The following is a 25947-nucleotide window of genomic DNA, read 5'->3' as shown; positions in this document are numbered from 1 at the left end:
AGCTCAGCACTGACAGATCTGCCCCACCAGGAGCAATAATAAAAAAGTCTGCAAAAACTGTCACCAGATATAAATGGCAGACAGCTTTTCCCTTCAGGTAGAAAGCCATTTCAAGGCCTACATCTCTCCATACGTGACCTAATTGTCCATGGAGTTTTTGATATTTATAATCATGGACTTCAGTCATTCTCTGTAAAGTCATACAAGCATTAGACCTCAGCAGTGCCATTTACAGTGAGCATGTACTGTATCTCAGAACTGCACTTTGCCCTTAACATTTGCTGTGTCCTTACATGAGATTTTGCCCTTAAGCTGTTAGTCAGTGCAGTGCAGAGGCTGCAGCACAGACCCTCTTCTGTTTTCCAGACCTTAACCTGCGCTCTCAAACCTGCTGTACTGATTAGAGCTCCCTCTGTCATCCCCTTCTCTGTGCAGGCAAACCCACTTAGTGTGCCAGCAGCTGCTACCCACCCACTGCTACCCAGTAATTGCCTTTCTGGGTGTGTGTACATCATACCTTCTACAGGACTTGGACTTTCTTCTTTGGATTTCTAAATGGGCATGGAATACTGGAACTAAGTACACTGGAGCTGAAATCAGTTTTTTAGGTTTTCAGACCTTCTCCATTCTTATACAAGCAGGCCAGACAATCACATTCTACCAATGGAAGCATCAACATAGGGATTGTTGTCTTAAATGTGCTTTGTATGTAATTAAACCTTTTGTTACTATTTTAGATTGACACCAGTAACAGCCTTCAAAGCAAATGGCCAATGAAATTACAAATGGTACCTAGGATTTTCAGTAATAATTTATCACCATGGATATTTGTATAAGATAACAAAATCCTTCCTTCTCTCTGGAGCAGAAAAGAAAGGTAATCTTCCATAAGAAAGAGATGAATTTGGTTATCCTCCACAGGAAGCTGATTGCTCATCTTGAGTGATCTGCTGGGAGCCCAAATCAGCTCCCAGATCAGTGGTGCTCAGCTGATTGACAGCTGGAATTCCTAAGGTCCAGACTGTGCTGCTTTGTTTCCACACCACTGACAATCCAGTGTATCTCATCAAAAGAGTAATTCTCTCATGGTCTATCTGGGTGCTGCTTTTACCAAAATAACCCTCTTTCTGTAACCCTAAATATTTGTTTTCCTTAGTGCCTATTCTGCAAATAGAAGCAGCTTTTTTATTGTACTCTAGTCATCTCTCAGCCCCGTTACGCTCATTTACCTCTCTCAGTCATCCAGAGAAGTCTGTCCCTCAAGCACAACACACATTTCTCTGCAGAAGTCTCTGAGACTGTGCATGTGTACATTCTGATGAGGTCCCTGGGACAGATTGCCCAATTCCTAGTGCATCCTTCATAAAAAACCAAAAGCATAGGAAATATTATTTCCCTGTTTCTGTCTCCACATACACCACAGATTTTGATACTGGCCCGACTGTACCAGACAGGGTACCCTCCAGTTTGCTTTCTACAGGTGCTTCTTGTTCTCTTTCAGTTTTAGCACTGCCTGCATTTTACACACATTCACTGTTCAGCCACATCCTTGATTTGCAGTGGAAATCAGGATCAGTCTCTTCAAGATCTATCAAGTGGCTTCCACAAAAAAAACGGTGCAAGAGGAGAATCAGAGCCTCTGGTTCAGTCTTCTGAACATCATCTTTTACTTACTCTTCCACTCTTTTACTCCCTATATATAGTTGCTGACACTAACAGGACTATCAGTTCAATCACTTCAGATTCTATTAATCTACAGATTTTTTCATACTTGTATGAAAATAATCATGAGCTAAACCCAACTTTTCTGTTGCCTATAAGGCGGAGTTTTTACCACACGTTATCTGATCTTTTGTGGTTTGGGTTTAGGGGGAGTTTTAAATATTTAATTTTGTGCCTAGTATAACTAACTCTTATTAAGTCAAATTTTACATTTTTAATATTAATGTAATTTTAATCTTAATTTTAGCAGTCTTGAAGTAAAACTGAGTGACCACATTTGTTCATTATTTTCTTCTCATTAGAAAGTGTACACAGCTGTTTGAAGTTTTCTGAGGATTGTTTAGAAATTCACCGTGGTTGGCTCTTTTTTGCTCAGTTATTAATGTTAGATTTGGGCCTGCAAAAGTTTTAGATCAGTCCTTTTTTTTTTTTTTTTTTGAGTGATTGAACTTATGTTTCTCTTATTCTCTTTAAATCATACTCCTAGAAGGCTACACTACTCGCTGCTTTCCTCACATAGCTTTTTTTTTTTTTCTTTTTTGTTTTTTTTGGGGGGGAGGGGGCATGCTTTGGGGTTTGGGTTGAGGTTGGTTTTTTTCAGTTTTTTATTATTACTTGGTATTTTCTTTTAAGATGGGATGCAACATTCTGGGTAATTCTGCTGGGAAAGCTTTCAAAAATACATATAAAGCATATAAATAAGTTAATTTGCATAAAGGCATTGATTGAATGAATCTTTGATTATTCCACTGGTTTAGGACAAGAAAAGCTATTTAGCAATTCTTCCACTTAAGAAGCTAAGTGGCTAAAATGTCCCTACTTTATCTTGTGTGTGTTTAGTCTGAATACCTATATGGAGGCTGTAGGTTTTAATTCTCAGTTAACAGGGTTTTAAAATTTGACAGGAAGTTGCCAGCTACTTCTAGAAGAAAATGCATTTTGCTGTTTTTTGTGCAAAGCTGCCTGTACCTGGTACAAACACAGCCCTGCAGGATGTCTCACTGTCTCTGTCTGGTGGGGTTTGGTGGCTGCAGTCACACAGGATGCCTTGTGCAGGACCCCAGAACAGCTGCCTGGTGTTGGTGTGGGTGCTGCACCTTGGGCTGAGAAGCATTTCCTCTGCAGCATCTTGCCCTAAGGAGTTCAAACAACAGGCACCAGGACAGGCAGCAGAGCTGGGCTGCCCATGCTCTCTTGCCTGGGAAATCAGGGAAAGGAGGAGGCAGCCTCTAAAGAGGTGGGACACAGAGGGATTAGGGCAAGTGGGCAGTAAAAGGAAATGGTGAGGCTCTATAGGAATTATTTGTGTATGCATGTATATATCCATACATGTAAATACATGCATATATTTTGCATATATACGTGAAGAGGCAGGGCACAGGACTGGATAGAACCAGAGGAGGATGGAGAAGTCCAGAGTCCATCCAAGACTATTACCCATGCATGCAAAACTAAGGAAGGGTCAGTCTCTCTTCAGGAACATCTGACAAGCACAGCATCTAAGAAGTGCAAAGAGATTTTGCACAAGATTTTGTGACACAACTATTCTTTATTTTCAGGTGCTTGTTAAAAGAGCTGTGAATATTTACTCCAATTAGCAGAGGGACATACCTTTATCTTCCCCCACCTCAGTTCCTGTACAAATCTGCAGCACCCTTTCAGAGCACTAGGTACTAAAGCTTTTCCTCAGAATCAACCACTTTTTTCCTCTTGCCTAGATCAGTTTGCTGCCTCTGACACTGAATCCCTACAATAAAACAGAAATCTGCTCCTGAGGAAAGAAATCCAGTCCTTTCCTCTCTCTAATTTGTTCTAGTTACTTGACAGTCTCTCCTGCTTTTCTCCTCTATTTTTGGTCTTGTTCTTACTGTATATCTCTCCTGTTTGGAATGTTCCATTTTCATACTCCTGTGGACAGTGAAACAACCCATGGCTTTTTTTAATACCCTTTGCCAAAAGGTTCAGTGTCTAGTGAATAGATGGATGTCATTCACTGATGCCCAGACAAGCATCTTTCCTTCTGGCAACTCACTGAAAATTCACTATTGATTTAGTCTTCAAGCACACATATTTTGTAAACTGTGTAAAAATTACTCTCTTTCTCTTGTCCAGCATATTGAATACATTCTGGTCATTTCAATTTTAAAAGTGCTGAACCTGTTTCTCTTTAGAATGAGCATTGCTCAAATAACAGCAGTTTCATTCATTTCTAGCACAAAGGAGAATGCTCCACCATCTACTGTATTACATATTCTTGTGGATTTTCTCCAGCAGCTACTTAAGACAACTGCAAGCTTGTTTTACCCTGGGGATATATATGTATGTGGCCAATTGCTTCAGGTCATATTCCTTCCAAATGGAAGTCAGCTTGACAGCTGTTAATTTGCACTTGGCCATTCCACATGTTGTTCTGCTCTAATTATTGGTCACTGTATGGAACAGGTGACAAATGCCCACATGAGAACCCTGCAAATTACTAGATGTATGGTCATTAGGAAAACAAACAGGAAAGGTCACTAAATACTGGTTTTCTCTCTAGTCCCAAACAGAAATAGATTTTAGCTGGTTTTGACATCCGTTGGAAAGGGATGGAAAGAGGTGAAAATACCTTACTGTTTATGAAACTAACTTCCCATTCTGTAAGTGTCCTAGTTTCAGGAAAAGGGGGGAATTTAATGAAAATACAATTGTTTTAAGACCAGATGCAGAATCTGGTTTATCTAATGATTTTGTCACAAGGCTTGATAAGGTTTCTTCCCCAAGTAAAACTAAATGTGCCTACCAAAATAATTTGTCTGACCTTCAGCTACTACAGCTATATTAAATTAAAGCAGGAAAATAAATTTCCTTTCTGAACAAGACAGTACTTGCTGAACAAGAATGGCAAGACACCATTATAGTGAGCTTTCCTTCTATTGAAGTGTGGTATTGCAGAGGATATCTAAATGAAGTCTGTTTTCTCAGGCTTCCAGGGTGTAATTTGGACCAAATTCTGTAAAGACATAAGCAGAGGACTTGTTTTGTTCCTGGAAATAGTAACTCTTGAATTTTTGCAAGACGTATCTGTAAAAAAAAAAAAAAAAAAGAATAATTTATTTGTTCTCAGTGGTGCTGCATTAGTGAAAACAAGATTCAGTGTCTTGGAATCTTAGTGACATTTCTGCCTTTACACCTGTGTGAGCTGAAGATCTGCAACTTGCTCTTTGTAGGGATGCTTTGTGATGTCATGCTTTCATGCTTTCATGGTAGAACAATAGCAGAGGGACAGCACAGAAATTGAGCTGTTGCCATAGGACATGCTTTTCTAAAACTTGAGCTTAAACTCACCTCACCTCTAAATAATATCCCACTTTGTTTTATTTTTGCCTTTTAAAATTAGGTGTAAGTGCAACCTTCATGCTACTGGCTGTAAAGAAGAAAACAAAAGACTACTTTGTGAATGTGAGCATAACACAACGGGCCCAGACTGTGGAAAATGCAAGAAGAATTATCAGGGCCGACCGTGGAGCCCTGGTTCTTATCTGCCTATACCTAAGGGCACTGCTAATATCTGTAAGTAGTTTTGTATAATAAGGATATTTCATTATTACAATTCTGCCCCATATCATGACTCTGAAGGAAGATTAATGTTTGCAAAGGTTTGCCATTTCTTTCTGACTCGGTGTGTATAACTGGACAAGGTGTCAATTTGTAAGTGCTAATTGTAAGTATACATTATCTGTGCTCTCACGTGGTTGTAGATAACTTCCAGGAGAACCACGTGTTTATATCCATAGACACATCCCTGGACACTGCACAGAAAGGGCTAAGGAATGAAAAAATTAGGACTCTTCACATAAAAAATACACACAGATAAGAGAAAACAGTGGGAATAACTGCAGTACTGCTCCAGCCATGGTGCCCTCAGCTGTCTATTCATACATCCTTGTTGTCTTGAGATTAGTGACACTCTCAGCTCAACATGTGAGATCCTTGCTCATTTTTTCTCCATTTAAAAAAGGGGGGAAAAAAACCACATCAGGCCAGATTTTTCGTATTACTAACTAAAGATCTACAGGTTGGGAAACGTTTCCCTGATGTTAACCTGCAGTCCAGATTCAGATGCACTCTTGTAGATCAAGTATTGAAGAGAGAAAGCAAGGGCACAACCTGAGGTTTTACAACTGCTTGTTTCCAGCTAACAGTCACTCCACAACACACAGCTGTACTGTTCTAGCACACTTCCATATTATCCAAAGCAAGAAGGTACTGACAGCTCTATTTTCTGGTTCTGGACAAGATTGGGCCAAAATAAAACATGGTACTGAAAGAGAGGGCACAAAGACAATTATGACCCTCAATTCTCCATTTCACACATATATGAAATACACAGTGATTCAGAATCCCCCTGCACTGAGCAGCAGACTTAAATTTCTTTGAAGAAAGGACAGAAAATGAGGATACCTTTTGACAGAAGTTACTAGCTTCCTTTAAAAAAAGTCCACAGTTTTGCCCTGATTAAAAGCAAAACATTCATTTTAAAATATTAGATATAACAATTTATTGAAAAAGTTATTTGAGAGAAACAGAGCTATGTATGCAGCTGAAGGAAAAGTTTAAAACCAGGAGCAATGTGCAATGCTCAGAATGTTATCTAAGACTTCAAAGTAGCAGCTGTGAAGAATCAAAACTCAGAAATGAAGATCATAGGAAGCAGGACCTTATCAAGTAAAATGTGAGAGTAATAGACCAAGTAACAAACCATGAAGTGTGGGGGCATGAAATTATGATAAAATTCTTACTGAGCAGAAAAAAATGAACTTCCAAAAAGCAGGGAAAAACATTTTGTAAGAGTATTCACTTTTTTTCGCCTGTTATAAAAACTGAGTGTGGCTGACGGAATTAATACTTGAAAGCTATGTTTGGGAAATATGGTGAGATTTAACAGGTTGATTTTAGCTAAATTCAGCTTGCTGTGAGTTTTACCTCATTCCCAGTCAGCTGAGCACGCACCAGACAGAACAGTGGAATTAGCACCTACTGAAAGTGTATCTGAAGCTTGTTAAATCCACTTTATGTTAAAACAACAACAGTGAATTTCAGCAAACATACAGCTTCATCAAAAATCAAAACATTTTGTAAATAATAGGTAGTCATTCCTGGGGTTGATGATGATGATGAAAACATAATGAAAACATAACCTTGTATGAGCTGACAAATACTCCACTTACCTCAAATCCTGACTTCAGCAGTCATCGGCAGCAGGAATTTCTGGCAAACAGGAAGAAGCATGAAGGATTTCTTCTTCATCTTCTTAGTTACCATGAAATAAACTGGCTTTCTGAGTTGGACTGCTGGGGTTGCTGGCTGCTGAACAGAGACACCCAACTGACATACACTTGACCTCAGTGATACCTTATGGCAATACCTTTCAAATTTTAGTGAGACAATGAGTGAAAGGTATTTTATTTTTCTTGCCTTAAATATTTTTCCATGGTCGAGCCAGTACCTCCTCAGATAAGGAAGGAACAAAGAATAATGCATCTCTGTTTACATCTGGTACACCATTTATCATTACATAGACTTGACCTTATCCACTCCTCCAGTCTTTTTTTAAATGACAAATCCTGATCTCTCTGATCTTATCATAAAACCATGCCACATCTCTGGTCATCTGTGCTTTCTCTTTTGGTTCTGTGATGTCATTTTTTTATTTGGTGAGGCTAAAACTCCACATGACATTCTAGACATGACAACAACATGGCTCTTTACAATAACATAAAAATGTGCCTCTTCTATGTTTTGTTATTCTCTAGATCAGTCCTTTTTTAAGACTGTACCACAGTTAAAACATCTCTTCTGGCCTCAAGGCTGACTTAAATTGCAGGTTATATGTTACAATAGTTAGTTCAGAAACATCATATTTGAGTTCCTGTAAAATACTTCTTGGGGCAACATTTCCTCATAGCAATTCTTGTTCAATACCATTTACCTCATGCTAACAGACTTAGAGAAAATTGCTCAGCAGGTGAGAATCACTCTTTCTTTGTTGTGAACATCAGTGAAAACAATTAACTTAGTATTCAATATTAAATTAATTAGTATTAATAATACCTCAATTGCCTATCTTCCCAGTTATCTCTCTGGGCCTCCTGCTTCTAGTGTGATGGTTTTAACAAAAAACAATTTCTAACTTCTGTGTCCATAGGAAGTTGATTCTCAAAATACTGTGGTTTATATTTAAATTGGCAGATTTTATGCTTTTCTTCCCATCTTTCTCCATTGAGAAGACTTACACGTTTGAAGGGTATCTTTCCAAAATCATCTACATTCTGTTGTTTTCAATTTCACATTGGGATTTGGATTTTTTTTTTTTTTGCTTATAAGAGAGCTAATTTTTATAAGTTACAAAAAAAGAAATGAGTTATATATGATTATTCTGAGCCTCTCATACACTTGTCCTCCAGCTGCTTCCATGCTGTTTGCATGCATATCTTTTTAGATGTTCTTTTCACTTTTCTTTTATCTAACTTCTTCATTTTCATTTCCTCGCTCTCTCAAAGTTAAATATTACTGCAGTGGATTTTTTTTTTTTATCCTTTTCCTTCTCCACAAGCATGTTGAGTTTCAGTCCAGAAGTGGTTCTCTGATAACTACTTCTTGAATTGTGTCCTATGCACTGCTTCAGAACTAAATCAGCTTCTCTTCTTGTGGGTTGTCTCATTCTTAGGTACAAGCAGCAGTCGTTTATGGTATGTAAATCTTCGTTTCTTTTGCCACTTCCTGATTTAAGGCTGTATGTGTTGGAGCACATGAAGTTTTACATTACTGTGTAAACTCTCTGCACAGCCAGTGCAATTTCACTTAACTTGTTGCCTTTATGTCACCATCTCCATCGTGTGGCCAGCAGTGCAGCCCTGGTGTTGTACTCTCCCTAGTCAGGTGTGGATTCTGAAATAGCTCCTGGAACATGTTGCTAGAAATAACTTCCCTTCATATATTACTTCAGTTCTCTGGGGGCACTTTGTATAATCCAGTAATACAGTGTTCCTTTGATACTTCTCCTTCCTCTAATTTTCAAAGACCATCTTTTTCATCTAAGACCAAATCATTTAAAAATTTAAATATATTTGAAGTTTACATGAATATGCTTAAATAAGATACAGTTAAAAACAGTTGTATAAATGAAGCACTCTGAAATTTTTTTTCTTCTTTCCACAAAATAAAAATATACTCTTTCTTGAGATTCTCTGAATTTGTGAAATTTGTTCAGATTCAACAAGAAGCTTAATGACTATTTCTAAATCTTTCCCAGCTGGAACTTCTTTTATTTCCATAGCTCTGTCTCGGCCATTTTTTGTGGCCAGTAAGACTTTATCATACCTTTTCAAGCTACAGCTCCTGAAACAGAAGACCATTGCAGATTATTCTGTAGTCATAGCGGAAACCTTGACTCAAAGCTGTTTTCTTTATCCATTTATCTCTTCACCATTTTAAGTCACCCTGACTTCTTCAGGAGAATGCAAAACATATTTCCATGCTTTCCCTGTGAAAGACAGCAAGTACTCTGTTGTTTACTGGCACTAACAATATTTCTCTATTTGTCTCCACACAGCATTTATTTTATATTTCCACTCTATCTTATTGACTATTTTGTGATTACATTCATTCCCTTGTGCTGCCACATTCTATAGATAGTTTTTTCTGCAATATGTTCTGACACACAAAGTGAACTTATTGAATTTCTCTCTACTTGGTATTACAGGATAGCTTTTCTCCTCGGCAGTTGTATGTGTCTGACAGCACTAGCCCTTTTCTTCCTCTCATTGTTTAGATCATCTTTGGCACTTAGGTTCTTTGCTCCATCAGACAGAGCTGTCTCAGACTGCACTGAGCTGCCCTGCATCAAAGCCTGCTCGCTTTGTGTCAGTCCCTTCACCACCAATAACCTGTATCAGAAGTGCCCCACACTCAGCAGAACTCCCAGCTGTTACATGACTGTCGTAATTCATTGTTCAACATGAAACAAAGGATTGGCCTTTGGGAAACATTGGTGGTTCTTTTCACTCAAGAGTCAGGCAGACAATCTCAGTTTACCAAATTTCTCCTGCAGTGGGTCCCCCTGCCATGGTACAGCCTCTGTCTCAGCAGCACAGCCTTAAACCTCCCTGAAAGGCAAAAGACTTACAAGGCATCCATGCAGGATGGATGCAGAAACAGTTTCTGGCAAAACTTATGGCACCTCCAGAAGTGCACTGGTATTACCCTCACTGATGTTCAGTTTTCCCCATAAATACTTGCTGACACAAAGCCATCCTGAAGGACCAGCATAAATGAAGTTGTCCAAGAAGTTGCACTTTCTAGTCAGGAATCCAGGTAACAAGGATCCCTCTAACTGAAAGGATCACACATCCTGCTTTCCAGTCAAAGCAGACTCATAAACTAGACTGTCCCATTTTCTAAGGGCCCATTCTCCCAAGTACCTGGAAGTTTTCCAGTGTCTTCTCTATGACTTGATTTGACGGAATGGGACACTTATATTGAAGTTATAAAATTTTGCTCCTTGATGTTTTTGACAATGTGTTTCAAAGAGAAAAAGGAAGCTATCAATCAATAAGTTACAAAACAGCAAAGCTTCATATTGCTCCTATTTTATATTTATATTACATACTAATATTAGTAGTATGTAATATACCTTCTGTAAGTCCATGAAGCTTACAGAAGGTATAAAGCCACAGGAACATGTCACACAGAAGGCTGGGAAACTTAGTGTAAGGACAAAACTGCAGTGTATCAACAGCATTCAGGTAAACAGGAGTGTCAGGAAAAACTGCAAAATCTGCAACTGAGAAACTTGTTTTCCTTCAACTGGGTATCCAGTGCAATAGCCAGCAAAACATTGCAGGTACATACTTAAAAACAATATATTATAAGTAACATGCTGTATTTTTTTTTTAATGGGGCTTGAAAAATTATCCTTCAGCACTCTACCCTCTTGCATGACCCTGCTGAGCTGGTTGGTTGTGCTGGCTGTGGTGACATCTGTTGCTGGGAAATGTTTCTGTATGTCACTGGTTTCAAACAACTCTGGTTTTGCCATATACAGTGAAATGAAAGAGACTTCTGGTCCTTAAGCAGCAGCAGCATGGGAAGGCTAAGTGTCTGTTTTAAGATATTCAAAGTTCTAAAAATAGTCTGAGTTTCAGGCTTTTCAAAGTTTCTAATATTCTATCAATAAATTACAATTACTTGAAAAAGAAAATCTTTTGATCTCACTGGGTGTTTCCTAAGCAGAGTTATCAATACTGGTTTGGACTCACTAAAACATAACATGAAGAAGTCCAAATTTTAAAAGATGTTACCCAATAAAACAATAGCTATTTCCTCTGTCCCATTTATTTCTGGTAATATCGCTTGGGAAAGCAGAGGTGAGGGATAACAAACTTCATCAAAGCAGTTCCTTTGCTATGAATTCAATCTATACAGAGGAACAACTGCAAAATTAACAGTAGCAGGAGTTCTGGGGCTCTTGCAATGAAACAGATGAAATTTCCAAAGAATTTTCTTTCACTGTGTGTAATCCTTTGTCTGACTACAGGTTTAACAATCCATGAAAAGTTTACTCCTATGATCATAATGATCACTCCCTTTGAGGGATTACAAGACACCAGTATCATGGAGCTTCTCAGGGCTTTAAATTGCTAGAGAATTCAGAAGTTCTGAAATTGATGCTGAGCATCTGATATTGCAATCATTCCTCAATGGAAGAGCTGCAAAGGGAAGAAAGACTCACTGCAGGGAGTCATGCTGCAGGGCAGATATTCTAGAAAAAGATTGGATGAGGCATTAACATCCCTGCTCTGACTCTGCTATGAAAAGCTCTGTATTTTGTTCCTGTTTAAGAGTCCTGCCAGAAGCACATGCAGGCACTGACAATGGAGGTGCTAAGAGGGTCTGCAGGGTATGACCTGCTCTGACACTGGAAGCAGCAGTGTGGTCCTTCTCACTGAAAGCTTGATCCATTTCTTTGTGTTAAGGATTTCACACTGACACAAACTAGAGACAGAATCAAAAACTTGCTTTCTTCACTAGCATCTGATTTGCTTTTTTCTTCATCTCAATAGCCAGCTCCATGGTAGCTAAGAGCTAAAACAACCCATTTCTGGATGTAGGGGAAATGAGAAAATTACAGGGCAGATGCAGAAGATCATACGAAAGGAAAACACCAGATTTTTTTCCTCTCAAGTAATGCATATATATTTAGATGCACTTACAGTGAACATGTAATATACCAAACCACCGCCCTCAAGTCAAAAATAATAAATAGTATTAGTGACTTTTTCCTGCAATATTTGCAATTTCAGGGGCAGTACCAACCTCTGAACTTATTTTGCATGCTTTACTTGATGTGCCTTCACTATAATCTATTACCATTAGTAACCATCCCAGTGATTTCAACTGGAAGATAATTTAGGCTGAACATTGCTTTGGTTTAACAACTGAATAGATGTAAATTGAATCCCTTTTTGTACCTTGTTCAATAGAATTGTCCATCAAAGGAGGCCTGATCCTTCATCTCTCTGACCTGTCCCCATCACTTCACTGCTGCAGAGTACTCACACATTTCAGTACAAGGCTGACTGGAAACGATCCACACCATGTAACACCAGGTTCAAGCCAAGGGCCAGCAGTGGGGGGATGACCCCACAGCCTGTGGGTGTCCCCAGCAGTGGGGGATGACCCCACAGCCTGTGGGTGTCCCCAGCAGTGGGGGATGACCCCACAGCCTGTGGGTGTCCCCAGCAGTGGGGGATGACCCCACAGCCTGTGGGTGTCCCCAGCAGTGGGGGATGACCCCACAGCCTGTGGGTGTCCCCAGCAGTGGGGGGATGACCCCACAGCCTGTGGGTGTCCCCAGCAGTGGGGGATGACCCCACAGCCTGTGGGTGTCCCCAGCAGTGGGGGATGACCCCACAGCCTGTGGGTGTCCCCAGCAGTGGGGGATGACCCCACAGCCTGTGGGTGTCCCCAGCAGTGGGGGGATGACCCCACAGCCTGTGGGTGTCCCCAGCAGTGGGGGATGACCCCACAGCCTGTGGGTGTCCCCAGCAGTGGGGGATGACCCCACAGCCTGTGGGTGTCCCCAGCAGTGGGGGGATGACCCCACAGCCTGTGGGTGTCCCCAGCAGTGGGGGGATGACCCCACAGCCTGTGGGTGTCCCCAGCAGTGCAGGGATGACCCCACAGTCCCCAGCAGTGGTGGCATGGGCAGAGCCCTGCACTCAGGCCCTTGCCTGCCTCCACACGGACAGAGAAGGAGAGCAGAATCACACCTCCTGTGCCTGATTACCTAAGGACTTGCAGCAAATCCAGCTCAGCTGAATTCAAGAGCTAGCCTCAATATGTAACTCCAGATCTCACACAAACACTCCTTCTAAGAATAATTTCCCCATCATATGTGCGGTTTTCTCAGAGTGTTAATAGATCCTGCTTCGTGGCCCTACATAACCAGCTCCTTTTCCAGACAAACTCAGAAGTGTCATTCTCACTCTCTTTAGTAAGAAGGGCATAAAGTAGTGCACTATCAAGGCCAGTCACCTCACACAGGGATACCTGGTAGTACAAAATCCAGTCTGGTTACAGAACACCACACCAGCTAAGAAACTCTGTACAGAAATAGCAAAACAGCTTTTGAAACAGAACCTGAAGATATCTTTGCAAGGTTAATACAGAGCCCTCAGGCTAGCAGGCATCTTGTGTTCATTATTCTCTGCCCAGGAAGCATTTATCACTATGAATTCATTGAAAATTTTGAAGTACGATAATATGAGGCAAGCAGACTTGCAGGAAAACCTCTTCCTTTGCTACAATCTGTTCAGGAGAGAAAGGAAAGGATATTTGTATGTGTGTGTAGGAGACAGAGAGGTTTGAGGCGGGGGAGTATACCCAGAGGAAATACAAATACCATTTCACAGCACAAGTGTGACTGCGAGAACACAGTTTTTGTCTTTTATCTAATATTTGTGTAGGTTCCATGAGTGTATAAAGGAAAGCGAATCCTGCTAATTTAAACCAGCTACAATGACTTGCAAAACTTGAAACAAGCTGCTATTGAAACTTCAAGGAAAAATATTTGAAAATTGATTGTCTTTTTGACATTTAAAATAAGGGGATAGATGTTCTCTTTAATTATCTTTACCAAAAAAAAAGCACTTTTTGTTACTATTGGAACTATGACCACATTGTTTTATTATGAGGATATTTGCATTTAGCTTTCAATACCTCATGGTGCTAAACTTTTGGAAAATACACGTTAATCTCAGCAGAAGTAGAAATAATTAAGTTTGCAAACAGCATCTGAGTGTGGGGCTGGGTGAGCAGCAGGTGCTGTCCATGGTGCTCTGCCAGGCCACAGCTTCCATCGGCTATGAAACCCAGGAGCTGCAATTCTGATATGTGTCCCAGGACTGATGTGGGGAAACATAACAAGTCTGGCTTTGGTCCCCATTCTGCAAATTCTCTTACTTCAGCATTGTCTTAGCCATGCCACAAGTGAGGATTTTTCCCAGCTTGACTCTGCAACCTTGCTGACATTGAATATCATTTATTCTCAAGACATTCCTTCACTTAATTGCAGAGTGAGGTCCATGCTGTCTCTGAGTAAGGCAGAACTTTAAGATAGATGAAAGAAGTGTAGCAGATGTTTAATGGAGAAACAGACAGATTTCTGCAAGAAAATGCATGCCACAAAATCAATAAAACTTTAAAAAGGCAAACTGTATTTAAGGAAGAGGATGCAAATACCCAGGATTTCAATACTGATCTGCTGTTTCTGACTAACCCAAGTGATGAGCCACAGTCCATTAACAATGGCATTTAATCTTAAGGAAATGGCATTTCAGGAAAGATTTCATATCCGTAGTTTTGTGCTGCACACAAAGCCTAGCTTTCAGGGCAGACCTGACTAGAAGCCAGTTCTTGAGATTGCATTATACAGCATGAGATCTCACACTGCTTATCCAGTGAAGGAGTTTACTCCTTAACAGCCCCTCCTCTTATGGTAAATTTCACCTGTCTTTGGAATGGTTTCCTTGCATTAATTCGGTTTAGGAATTGAAATGAACATAGAAAAAATAATAAATCAATGAGAGGCTTAATCAATATGGCCAACCTACTGCATTAGATTGTTTCACTCAATTACATTTCTTTTACATAGCTTAATTTAGATAACTGTCAGGTAAAAGAGGGAAAAATTAGTTCTATACAATGAATGCAACAGAAGGTACCAACTGATTTAAGCAGCTGGCCAAAGCAGTTAGCAGTGCATCTATCCCTTGGTTAAATTACTCTCCTGGATCTGCATAATACATGCATGACTGATATTTTTATCTAGAGCATTAAACCTAATGGCTGGTTAGTTGAAATACAAAACTGTTTTGAACAAATTCATGAAGTTCAGAGAGCTGGTATAGATCCCATCTGTCAATGCATTTTAGTGGTCCCTGCAGCCCCATACTGAAAAATCTAAAAGACTGCATTTATAAAGGACTGGGCACATAATGGCAGATGCTTGAGTTTAACTATGTATTGATAAAGAATTCTAAAGATGTTTTCAGAATCTTAGGTGTAATAGCTCACCCAACTACAGCAAACAGCTAACTACACTTCTTTGTGTTTTCTTTCTCTGCAGGTATACCCAGTATTTCCAGTATTGGTAGTAAGTAATAAAACCAGTATTGTTCTGCATTGTCATTCAGCTTCATGGATCTGATTTCCCAACATCCCTTTCTGGTGTAGATAATGTTTCTCTGACAGCATGCCCTGTGGTGCAGGGGCTGTTTATTGGCCTTCCTCTCTGGCATTAACATGTAACTGTTATTATGTGGTCAGAGACAATGTCACTCCTTACATCTGCATTCAGCCCCGGTTTTTCTGATTGATCTTATCAGCAGATGAGCACCAAGTCCTATAAAACTAGTGTGACACAAAGAATTAAGACACTGTTGCAGAGAAAATATTTGTTGAGCATTTTGAAGAAAAGTGTTTGCTAATAACAGAAGTATAGCACCAATAATTTTCATGTATGTATATGTGTGTGTAAATTCAAGGAGCAAATGGAAAAGTTTATAAATGGAATAGCTTTCATTTCTATGAAGTAGATTAGCAAATGCAGCGTATCTGCTGGAATCTGCATTAACTCTAGCAGGCTTTGAACTCGGCTTTACTCCACAAAATAAATAGAATTGTGTTCCTTCACAGAAAAATGCTTTCCTGTATGTAATCAAAGTACCAAAATGCAACTCAAACTATAACAAAACCATGACACTGTTACATAAAGAACTACTATATCAATGAAAGAGATGATTACTTAAACAAAACACGTGGAGAGACCAAGTGCACAGCAGCTGAGCTGTGAGCCTCGGCTGAGCTCCACAGCTGAGGAGTGCACACAGTCATGGCACGTTAGTTAATTGCCAGTAAAGCAGGGAGGGAGAAATGGGATCCCACTGTGGCTCAAGGAAAGAATATTCCCCACAGGCTTAGCTTTGCAGATAGTTTGGGCACAACTTGCATAATACAGGACAATCACAGTTATAAAATACCACAGCTGTTAAATGCAATTTGCCATACCTGATACCCAAGTGAAAAGTTTTTCACAATTTGGGTAAAACTGTCTCACTTCTTATGATGCAGGGTCAGGACTATAAATTTTTAATCAATTCAGTTTACTTAAGCTGATGAATAGCACTGATTTGTCAAGCTCTAGACAGGCAAGTTAAAAGCCATCAAAACTCTCTCCCTTGCAAGTGCAAGCAGCATTAGCAGTTGAATGCCACAGCATCTGTTTTCTGCTTTAAATAGAACAACAGCATCAATGACAATAATGTGCAAATGAAAGCCTTCAATCTTAATAATGTCATTTGCCTGCTCTAGTGTCTGCTCTGGTATTTGCACACCTGCAGATTCATAGTGATGTGCTATTTTCAAAACTTTGTGTTTATACATAATACATTACAAAAAAAATTTAACTAAATGAAAGAGAATAAGTTTATGTCACCATTCTCAGAAATACTCCTGCCGCTAATAACAGAAATGGGATGAATGGGAAATAGTTCTTTGGAGTTTGATTGTGCTATAGTTTCTTAGTACTACTGTGTTGCATGGTCTATATGGTTGTGTTTTCACTTCACCCTCCATACAGCCTTCGTCACCACATCTACCATTTCTGAGCATCAGCAGATGTTGGCCTTTGAAAACTTAATAGGGAAACTCAAATACCTTTTGAACTATGGTGAGCTGAAAGGATGCATTGTTGACCTCTTTGTATTTTACACTGGGATGATTAGTACAGTTTATTTATTACAGACAGAGAAAATTCTGTTTAACATTCTATAGGAAATACAAGAATTTATGCAAATCTGTGTTTTATCTTTAGTCTGCTGTTAATGTCTTGGGATAATATGTGGTAGAATTCAACATGTTTCTTTGTCTACCTGAAAAGGATGAAGTATGAGCATCTCTTCATGAGCACAAGTAAATACTGATACTCTGCTTGCTTTTTCCATGTGATTTTTCTTAAATATCTCAGGGGAGAAATAAGTCTACTTGCTTAATGTTCTGAACACCTCTCCTATAACATAGGAATAGCAGAATTTTTGTTAAACAAGGATAGAATCCATAAATTTATCCTGTTCTCAAATAGAATTTAACAGAAGTCCAATTAACACACAAAACCAAACAAGATTAATTAGTCGTGGCTGCTTTAATGGATTTTGCATGATTTTTGTTTTGCCTATACTAACACAGTATTTGTTTTCGTATCAGCAGCGTTTTTCCCCATCTGGGGGCAGGAAGTTACTCTCAGGAGATACAGTTTGGGTTTCATTTTACCTGGCAGCAAACACCTACAGGGGGGTATTGGCTTTTGTGTGCTCCCAGATTTTTCTAGTTTATAAAGAGGATGGGGTTGGGGCAGGGGAGTTAGAATCACTAAATTTCCAGCATGCAAAGAAGATGCCACCTCAAGCAATGCTCATTTAACACTTTTTTGAGACTGCAATGAAAGCCAGCAAATAAAATATATTCACCTGTGTGCACATATATGTATTATTCTCTTTTTTCCTTTTTTTTTTTACCTCAAAGAATTTTGTATTAAAGCAGCTTAGCACTAAAATTTGAACACAAAAAACCAGTGGTCATTAGTAAACATCCTTTCTGATCATCTAGAAGAAAACAAAGCAAACAAAAAAAAACCCAAAAACAACAACCCAGAGCTTTCCCATTAAGGTCATTTGTACCTGCTGTTGTCTATCAGTTGAATAATAGGTTCTCTGATCATTTCCAGCATTCTTGATTGCAGTGCTGGCTCTTTCAGCATTTTTCAGCCATGTCTGAAAAAATACTGGTGAAAGCGTTAGCAATGAATGAGTCCCAAAACCATCTGATAATTTTAATCAATGCTTATATACAGTATGTAAATATCCTGAAAACTGCATTATTTTACTTGCTAAAATAATGATTGTACAAATTTTACATAGACCAGTGCATCAAAATGTTCATTATTGTGATGAAATACCAACACTACTAATCTGTACATGGATGCCTTCAAAAAATTGAATCTTCTAAACTATTGCTTCTTTTTTTTGCAAAGCATAATTCCACTAATTATGCTAAACAGTTTGTTACAGAGGGTATAATTAGATAGAGGATAAGATAGACATGATGTGCAAATAGCTCTGTGTGGGCGATTATCACCTTAAAGCCTGCTGCTGGCAGATGAGTCAGAGTTTAGAGACAGACCATGCACCCAAGTGCAAGATGCAATCACAATAACCAAACAATATTTTCTGCTTTGTTCTCTATGTTTTTGTTCTTCCTTATAGTCAATTTTAAATTAAGATAACTTTTTTTTTTTAATGATAATGAATGCAAGATGAAGTAATAAAAAAAAAGACTGAATGGGCACTTTCTTATTTTATTGTTTTCTTAACCTTGAAATATCTCATAGGTATTTTTCTGGAGCTAAAATAGTGTAAAATAGTGTCTGGATGAGTGTAGCTTTGTTTGTTTTTCACATTTGTAATGAAATTCTAATGTGGTAAATACATATCTTAAAAGGAGGTGAGAGTAAATACTAGTGGATTTTCTTTTCTTTTTTAATAACAACACAAAGTATTTTGGACCTGATTTTTGCCCTTTTGCAGTAACCAAGAAGTTCTCTTATTAAATCTTCAGTCGTGTGAGCAAAGCCATTACCATGCCGAACTCTAGACTAGAGTCCATACCCAACACGTCAGCAGGGCATAAACATGCATAACTAGGTTGTACATTACTTTTCTATCATTATTTGAGGTCAAGTTTTACAGAAAGCTGTACTGTTGAAGGACCATTAAGATATTTATCTCCTTAAAACATTCAAATATTGTCTTCAGACTGTATCTATTAGTTTGGACATATAAGCATTTCAATTTAATTTTATCCAAATCTGACCTTCTAATAAATAATACAGTTAATCAGGCTTCCAGTCTAAGGCAATCACCTTATCTAGATAACTGATTATAATATCAAGCCAGTAGTTGTTTTCCCTCCGTTAATGCTTTGAAGCTCTTGGAATCTTTTGCTTTAAAAATTCAATTTTACACTGTATTAAAACATTACTGAGCTGAAAGAAAATACAAACAGCCTTTGTGGTATGATGTGCTCATTTGAATACTGGATCTGAGAGAAATTTACATTCCAAATAATTCCATTACAGATAGTTGTACCTGGTAGGAGTCCCAACAAAGGCAGTTTCCTGCTCTATAGTAGGGTGTGACCCTACTATAGGGTGAGGAAGCAGAACTGAGCCCAGCACAGAGCAGAAACTGCCTCTTTGCTAAAATTGCTGTGACAAATACATAAATAAATGAAGTGATTTCAAGGGCAGGGTCAGAAACCACCAGTGCTGCCCCAGGGAGCACTGCCAGGTCCTTGGGTGGGATTTGGGAGAGCCTTTGTTTCAGTTTTGCTTTTGCCAGATCCACCAATTTTAACAGATAAGAAGATCTGTGCTCAGCAGTGTCAGACACAGCCACTGACAGTTTAGAGTTGTTTCTCATTCCTCTTCCCAGTTTTCCAAGTCTATCAATCTGAAAACACAGTGTTTTCAATGCTTTTTAATGTGCTGCAATATATAGAGAACTACTCAGTTCATAGTTATCTTTCTTTTAACCATTAATAAATAATCTAGTGATAGGATACTCTAGAAAATAACATGGCAACATTTCAATATGTACCATGGTACCCATGCAAAGCACATGGCACTTGCTATATGCAAGTTGAGCTCAGTTACTCAGGGAAGTTTATAGAGAGTAGAGATGACCCGAAAAGATATTTTAAAATCTAATTATCTATAAAACTTGGGGAGAAATTGTCAGAAAAAAAAGGAAAAAATGCATTTCTATGTTACCCTCTCATCTTTTTCTTTCTGTTCCTTAAGACATCAGTTTATTTCACTGACTAAAGCAAAGAATGAGGTTTCCAAATCAGCATAGTGATTTAAAAAAAAAAAATCTTGATTTACTGTTCATCAGTTGTGAATTACTGCACAGTAATTCCAGGTGATCAGACAATTTTAACATTTTATAGGAAAAAGCAGAACCAGTCCAAATAAAAAATAACAACACAACCCCTGCAAAGGATCAACAAAGTAATTGATGACAAAGTACCTAAATGTTTCATTCCAAAAATACTGGCATTCATTGTGCACTTCCATAAACATTTTAATGGAAATACTTAAAATTGAAGAATTCCCTCAGCCCTCACTATTTTGAGAATCAGCCAAAAATTTGTTCAAATCAGTGGTATATTTTTTCTGATATCTGAAGGTTTCCAGAGATGGATCCTTGGATTATTTTTAATCCTCTGAAAAGATCACTTTCTTTTTACTCTGCAAGTGGACACATAAAGGACTAATTACATTTAAATTCTTCCAACAGTTATAAAAGCTGTTATGGCTGAGGAGCTACCATAAAACAACCACATCTTCACATTTATGCAGAATTCTCCTTTCTTCAAAGGAACAGGTATGAAACTTCCTACATTGCTCCAAGAAAGATTGCCTAATATTGGCCTACTATTTTTTAACTTAATAAAGGGTTGATAAAAAAAAAATCAGCATTTCTCTCTTTCAGTGATTTAGATTTTGCAGTTTAATGAAAGCGCTAAAAGGCAAATTTTATGTGAGGCAGATTATCATCGCTTCCAAAAGACCAAAGGAGATAGAAATGCTGTAACAATGACATGATGATTGCAAGAAATGGTGGAATATAACCTGATAGAAACACACTTGGTTACTCCAGCAGCTACTAAATCTGCCTGTGATTTCAGTGAGCATTATTTCTTAAAAATCCTAATTTTTTTGTTCAATATTAGCACCTAAAACAACTGTAATAAGTCCACTGTCCTCAGCAGGCATCTATAATTGAGAACAGATATTTACTGCTGCCTACTCATGGTTTAAAATAGGTAGCAGCAAGGCCAGCTTTCTGTGGCTAGAGACATGAAGTTCTACTGAATCATTAAGTTTATACTGATACATTTTTAATTTTTTTTAAATTGAAAAAAAGTTAGAAAACATCTTAATCAGCATATCTCACTGGGGTTCCTTATTGTTATTAAAAATTAAATTAATAACGATAGTTGCCAACACAAGTGCTCCCTGTCTGCCACTAGTGAGCATTATTTAAGACTTGGAGATTTATGGGTAGTAATTTCCAGCAGCTGCAGTGTCTGTGGGCTGGGCCTGCAGGATCACCTGAGGAGGGGATCGGGCACTGTTGGCTGCAGCAGAGAATTCTGTGCTCCATCACCTCCGCCCTCATCCCTGAGCAGGGACAGCCCCTCTCTCTGGGAACACACTTTCCTTTTACTGCCAGCTCAGTACTTGGTTGGAGTGAGAAACCAACAAAATGCCCATTAATTTCCGCCAAGATCGTGACAGGTTGTTTTCATGTGCAGCTGTCAGGTTGGAATTAGGCTGAAACTCCCCATTCATTTCCTTTATTTCCCCCACTTGAAACCATGATAGGAGCCCATGGTGCAGATTGTACTTCCAGTGAATATTTCAGGCAGATTTTCTGCATTTAATATTGGAAGTAGTTCTGATACAGTATGTCAGGGAGGAAATAAAAAAAAAAAAAAAAAAGATTGGGAGGAGAAAAAGGAAATTATCATACATCTAATAAATATAACGCAGTAAGTTTTTTCTTACTTCAGAAAATTAAAATTTTTTTTCAGTAGTTACTTTCTACATGTAATTGGCTTTGGAACAATAGTAACTAAAGATGCAAAAATATCCAATGTAAATTTAAAATGTCATTATCTGATTTTTTTCTCAGTCACACAGCTTGCATACCTCCACTCTTAAAGATGCCTACAGTAGCTTCACTTTTAAATAATAACACTCAAACATACATTTAGAAACTCTTTTCACATTTCTTAGCCTTGTTTGCCCAGAACAACTGTCATGGAATAGTCTACAGTAGATTAAAATAGAATAGAATTATAGAATACCTACCCCAAGATTCATTTATTATTCTGGTAAATAATTACTCTAATTACAAAAAGCACTTTCCGGGCATGGAACTTCTGGAAAAGACTGGTTTATCTAGTCAGCTCCTCTATAAATAAAGCCCTTGGTGGTAACCACCAAGGACTAGAAATATTTTCACAGGTTGCTGTGAAAGAATAACTAGCTGCTAAATGAATCTTCCCAGTGTCTGTTCAAGGGATGACTCATCTGCTCCAATGTACATGTGGGAATGACATCCAACATTCTTGGACTTGGACTTCTCACCTACCTTTTCAGATAAAACATTTCAAGTCAGTGCCATTAAAAAAACATTCAAAGATAGAAAGAGAGACCTTTATCAAGAAAGCTGTAATCTTGATGGAAATACAGGCCATGAATAAAGGATATGAGTAAAAGATACCCTCTTAACCAAAGACTGAAAAAAGCACATGACAGAAGCATTAAGTCTAAGGAGCACTAACCACACTGCAAAGCAGCAGCTGGTTTCAGCTGGATATGACCCTCAACAACCTCATCTAACTTTAAAGTTGACCCTGCCATGAGCAAACTGTGGAAATAAATGACCTCCAGAAGTCCCTTCTAATATGGTTATGATTAGCAGTAATAACCAATAATAATCACTAGTAATAATACTTAAATGGTAATCTCCAGGCACTGTAAACTCCAACTTTATTGTTTTGGGTGCCCATTATGAAACTCAGTTCAGTGTTATCTAATTTAAAGGGTCAGGGAATTTTTAATTATTTTGCAGTAAGTCACAACCTACATTTTAAGTTTGCTAAAACAAGCACAGATCTATAGCATTTATAGAATTTCTAAAAAAATATGTAAATATAATTTTTTCCACATTACAAGGAATGATATTACTTAGAAAAATCATGATCAGGATAAATTATATATTAAATATTACTGATTATATCAGTTTATGTAAAGTATCTGATTTACTATATAGGACTTAGAGTTTATGAAATGACAAATTCCAGAGGGTTAGTCCTAAGGCATTACAAAGTTCTTTGAAACCATTAATTTTACCTCTGGTAATATCTAGGCCTTTTCAGTTGAAGACCACTATACATATGAATTTTTATAGCAGGTGTGCCACACTGTACTCAACAATACAAGTAGGATATTTGAAGCTCCAGTCTGAAATGTGACCAGTGACAACTCTGATGCTGCACAATGGCTAAAAGAAAAAAAAGGCTCAGGAGACAGCAGGACAACATAGTCCATAATGACTGCTTTTCCTTTTTTAACTCCTGATTTTTATGTTAAGCCTAAAATGTTTAGGTCAAGTCTCAGTGTTCTTAAATCTATCAAAATTTGACAGAGAATTAACTGTGCAAGTAATTTGTCAGTGAGTGTCCGATGAGGAGGAAGGTGGTCTGTCAGGTGCTTGGTAGCAGTGTGTCAGTGGAGGGGTGAGGGTTACCACAGCACCTCCCTAGGGACAGCTTGGAGATGCTGCTTGTCATCCACTCTGACTGGGGCACTTGTACTTCCTATGTGTGGGAATTGGTGGATCTGTCCTGCAGAAGCAGGTTAACGTCAGTCAACATGTAGACTCTTTGAGAATCTACCAAACTGGTTCCATTTTTCTTTCTTCTGTTTTCTGGATTGATAAGGAAAAAGCACAAAAATGCAAGAATCTGATGTAATTATGTGATTAAATTACAACTTGACCCTTTCAAATGCAGAAGACTGCCTAACAGCAAATGGCACAGTGCAGGTCCCCATCCTTTCCTTTCATTGTTCTTTGTGTGGGAGGACTTCGGGGACAAAGGCTGATGTGACCCTTAAGAAGAATTCTGTTTGGTTCAGACAAGACACATCCACTGCAGTACTCAGAAAAGAGTATAAAAACATGGTCCAAGTCTAATATTTAAAGCTAGGCAGATGGCAACAGAGAAACAAGTTTTCTTTCCTTCCCCAGAACCCCATCCCCTTCACTTTCAGCTCCAAGACCCAGCACCAGTCTGCTAAGGGTTGGCATTCCTCACTTCCCCAGCCCCAGAACATATTAATCAAAGGAGATGAAGATCTAAAGAGACACAGCTAATTCTACTGCTCCCACAAAATGCTTCATGCAAGTAACACATTTTGTAAAACTTCTAAGAAACTTAGATATTTAACGTTATAACAAAAAAAAAATCAAGCTGTAAAATATATCAGCAGACATATCAGATGATAGGAAATTGATGAAATGCACAAAAGTGTGAGAGCCAAAGAAGAGGCCCACTCTACTGGTAAATATATTTCTTCTGATAACAGATATGTAATTCACTCAAAAGGCCCTGAAACAGGATGTTACAGTAAGATATGTGTCTTTGGTAAGAAGTCCATATTTGTCTGATACTGTCGTTTTATCTCTGCAGAGCAGATTTAACACAATATGTTCCTGTTTTGTTCCTGGTGTTAGAACTATATATATTGGCCTAGGATATCTTCTCGTCATGAAAAATTATATTTTAAGCCATAGAAGAGAAATTGTTATGCACAGTATTTTATGTCCATTTGGTGTTTTGGGAATCATCAATTGCTTGTTTTCTTGTTCACTGTGGAGTCATGTTCTGTTCTAGTGCAACTTAGACTAGTCCAGTAATAGCTGTGTGTAATCTCTGTCTTTGTCCATATGCTTGCCTGTTTAGAACAATATCACAGATGTAAATAACAAAACCTGATTTTTCCTGATGCATGCAGATCCTCCAAAGTTTGATAGGATATGGCCGAATATTTCTTCCCTTGAGGTTTCTAAACCAAACCAAGGTAGGATGCTGTAAAATTCCTAGTGGTCTAAAGGTACTGAAATTGCTCTCAACAAGTCCCACAGGGTGGCAAAAGTAATAACAATGATACTCCAACTCATTTTTCTCTGGTGCTAAGCAATGCTATCCTATGAGAAAATAACTATAAAACAAACCTCACCTGAAAAGGGAGTGTTCCAACACTCAGACTGTGAACATTACTGCAAATATGGGAATAATAGACATACAGACTAAAATCTGTGATACACTGAAAGCCCAGGAAAATTTTGGACTTGTTTAGATAGCACAATCTGTATTTTGAGTAAATTTTAGATTTTTCAGTGAACAAAGGTTGTTGCTGTCAACATCAAACGCATTTTTAATGTCTTGTTTCCACTTTGTTTTCCCAAGTGAGCTGAGAAGCATTCTCAGCTTTCATGCCATCCACCATACAAGCAAGTTCTCTGCAGGAATGACCTATGGTTTTCTACAATTTGAGTGCTACACAAAAAATTACTTTCATACTGTGATGTGACAATTAGCACTGAAAGAAACAAAATTACTTCTTAAGATGATTAATAAAACTAAGATTCTTTGTTAGTTGAAGAAGTATTCAGCTACACTTCACATTTCAAAGTGATTGCTCATTATAAAAATAATTTCCTTCTGTTCTTATTTACCGCCCTTTCCTCCCCCCAAAGTCCCTGCAGAAATCTGGCCTGTGGCTTGCTTTCATGTTCAAAGGATGTCCTTTCTGTGCTATAACACACAGAGGTGGAGGATAAAATTAATGAAAAGGCAATCTAGAAAATGGCCACTACACCAAATGAGATGTATTGGGAATCTGTTGGGAATTACATGGGAAGGGCTGTAATTAAGTCTGTGGATCACAATCACCAAATCAAAAACACCCCATGTGCATGTGAAATCTGC

The 25947-nt window shown here is 38.4% G+C and overlaps 1 protein-coding gene and 2 long non-coding RNA genes across 6 annotated transcripts in view; 1 reads left to right on the top strand and 2 right to left on the bottom strand.

Moving 5' to 3' along the window:
- LOC134423009 (uncharacterized) overlaps positions 1–1849 on the bottom strand; it is a 34385-nt gene extending 32536 nt beyond the window's left edge. For both annotated transcript variants that reach the window (XR_010028978.1, XR_010028977.1), the window contains exon 1: positions 1230–1849. This is a non-coding gene — a long non-coding RNA (uncharacterized LOC134423009). The remainder of the gene's footprint in view (positions 1–1229) is intronic.
- Positions 1–25947, top strand: part of NTNG1 (netrin G1) — a 148113-nt gene that overhangs the window by 84881 nt on the left and 37285 nt on the right. For 2 of the 3 annotated variants that reach the window (XM_063165578.1, XM_063165579.1), the window contains exons 4-5: positions 5102–5274; positions 15392–15418. In XM_063165578.1, the coding sequence (XP_063021648.1) occupies positions 5102–5274; positions 15392–15418 (200 nt within the window). Of the gene's footprint in view, positions 1–5101; positions 5275–15391; positions 15419–24970; positions 25037–25947 lie in introns of all 3 variants that reach the window. The other variant, XM_063165580.1, reaches the window with a different exon arrangement.
- Positions 2641–25947, bottom strand: part of LOC134423010 (uncharacterized) — a 36059-nt gene continuing 12752 nt past the window's right edge. Inside the window, exons 6-9 of the long non-coding RNA XR_010028979.1 lie at positions 18000–18103; positions 9085–9247; positions 6933–7071; positions 2641–4785 (exon numbers count right to left, since the gene is read on the bottom strand). This is a non-coding gene — a long non-coding RNA (uncharacterized LOC134423010). The remainder of the gene's footprint in view (positions 4786–6932; positions 7072–9084; positions 9248–17999; positions 18104–25947) is intronic.

The sequence above is a fragment of the Melospiza melodia genome, chromosome 11 (genome assembly GCF_035770615.1).
Source record: "Melospiza melodia melodia isolate bMelMel2 chromosome 11, bMelMel2.pri, whole genome shotgun sequence".
Taxonomy (NCBI): Eukaryota; Metazoa; Chordata; class Aves; order Passeriformes; family Passerellidae; genus Melospiza; species Melospiza melodia.
This window is presented reverse-complemented; position numbering and strand designations above follow the sequence as displayed.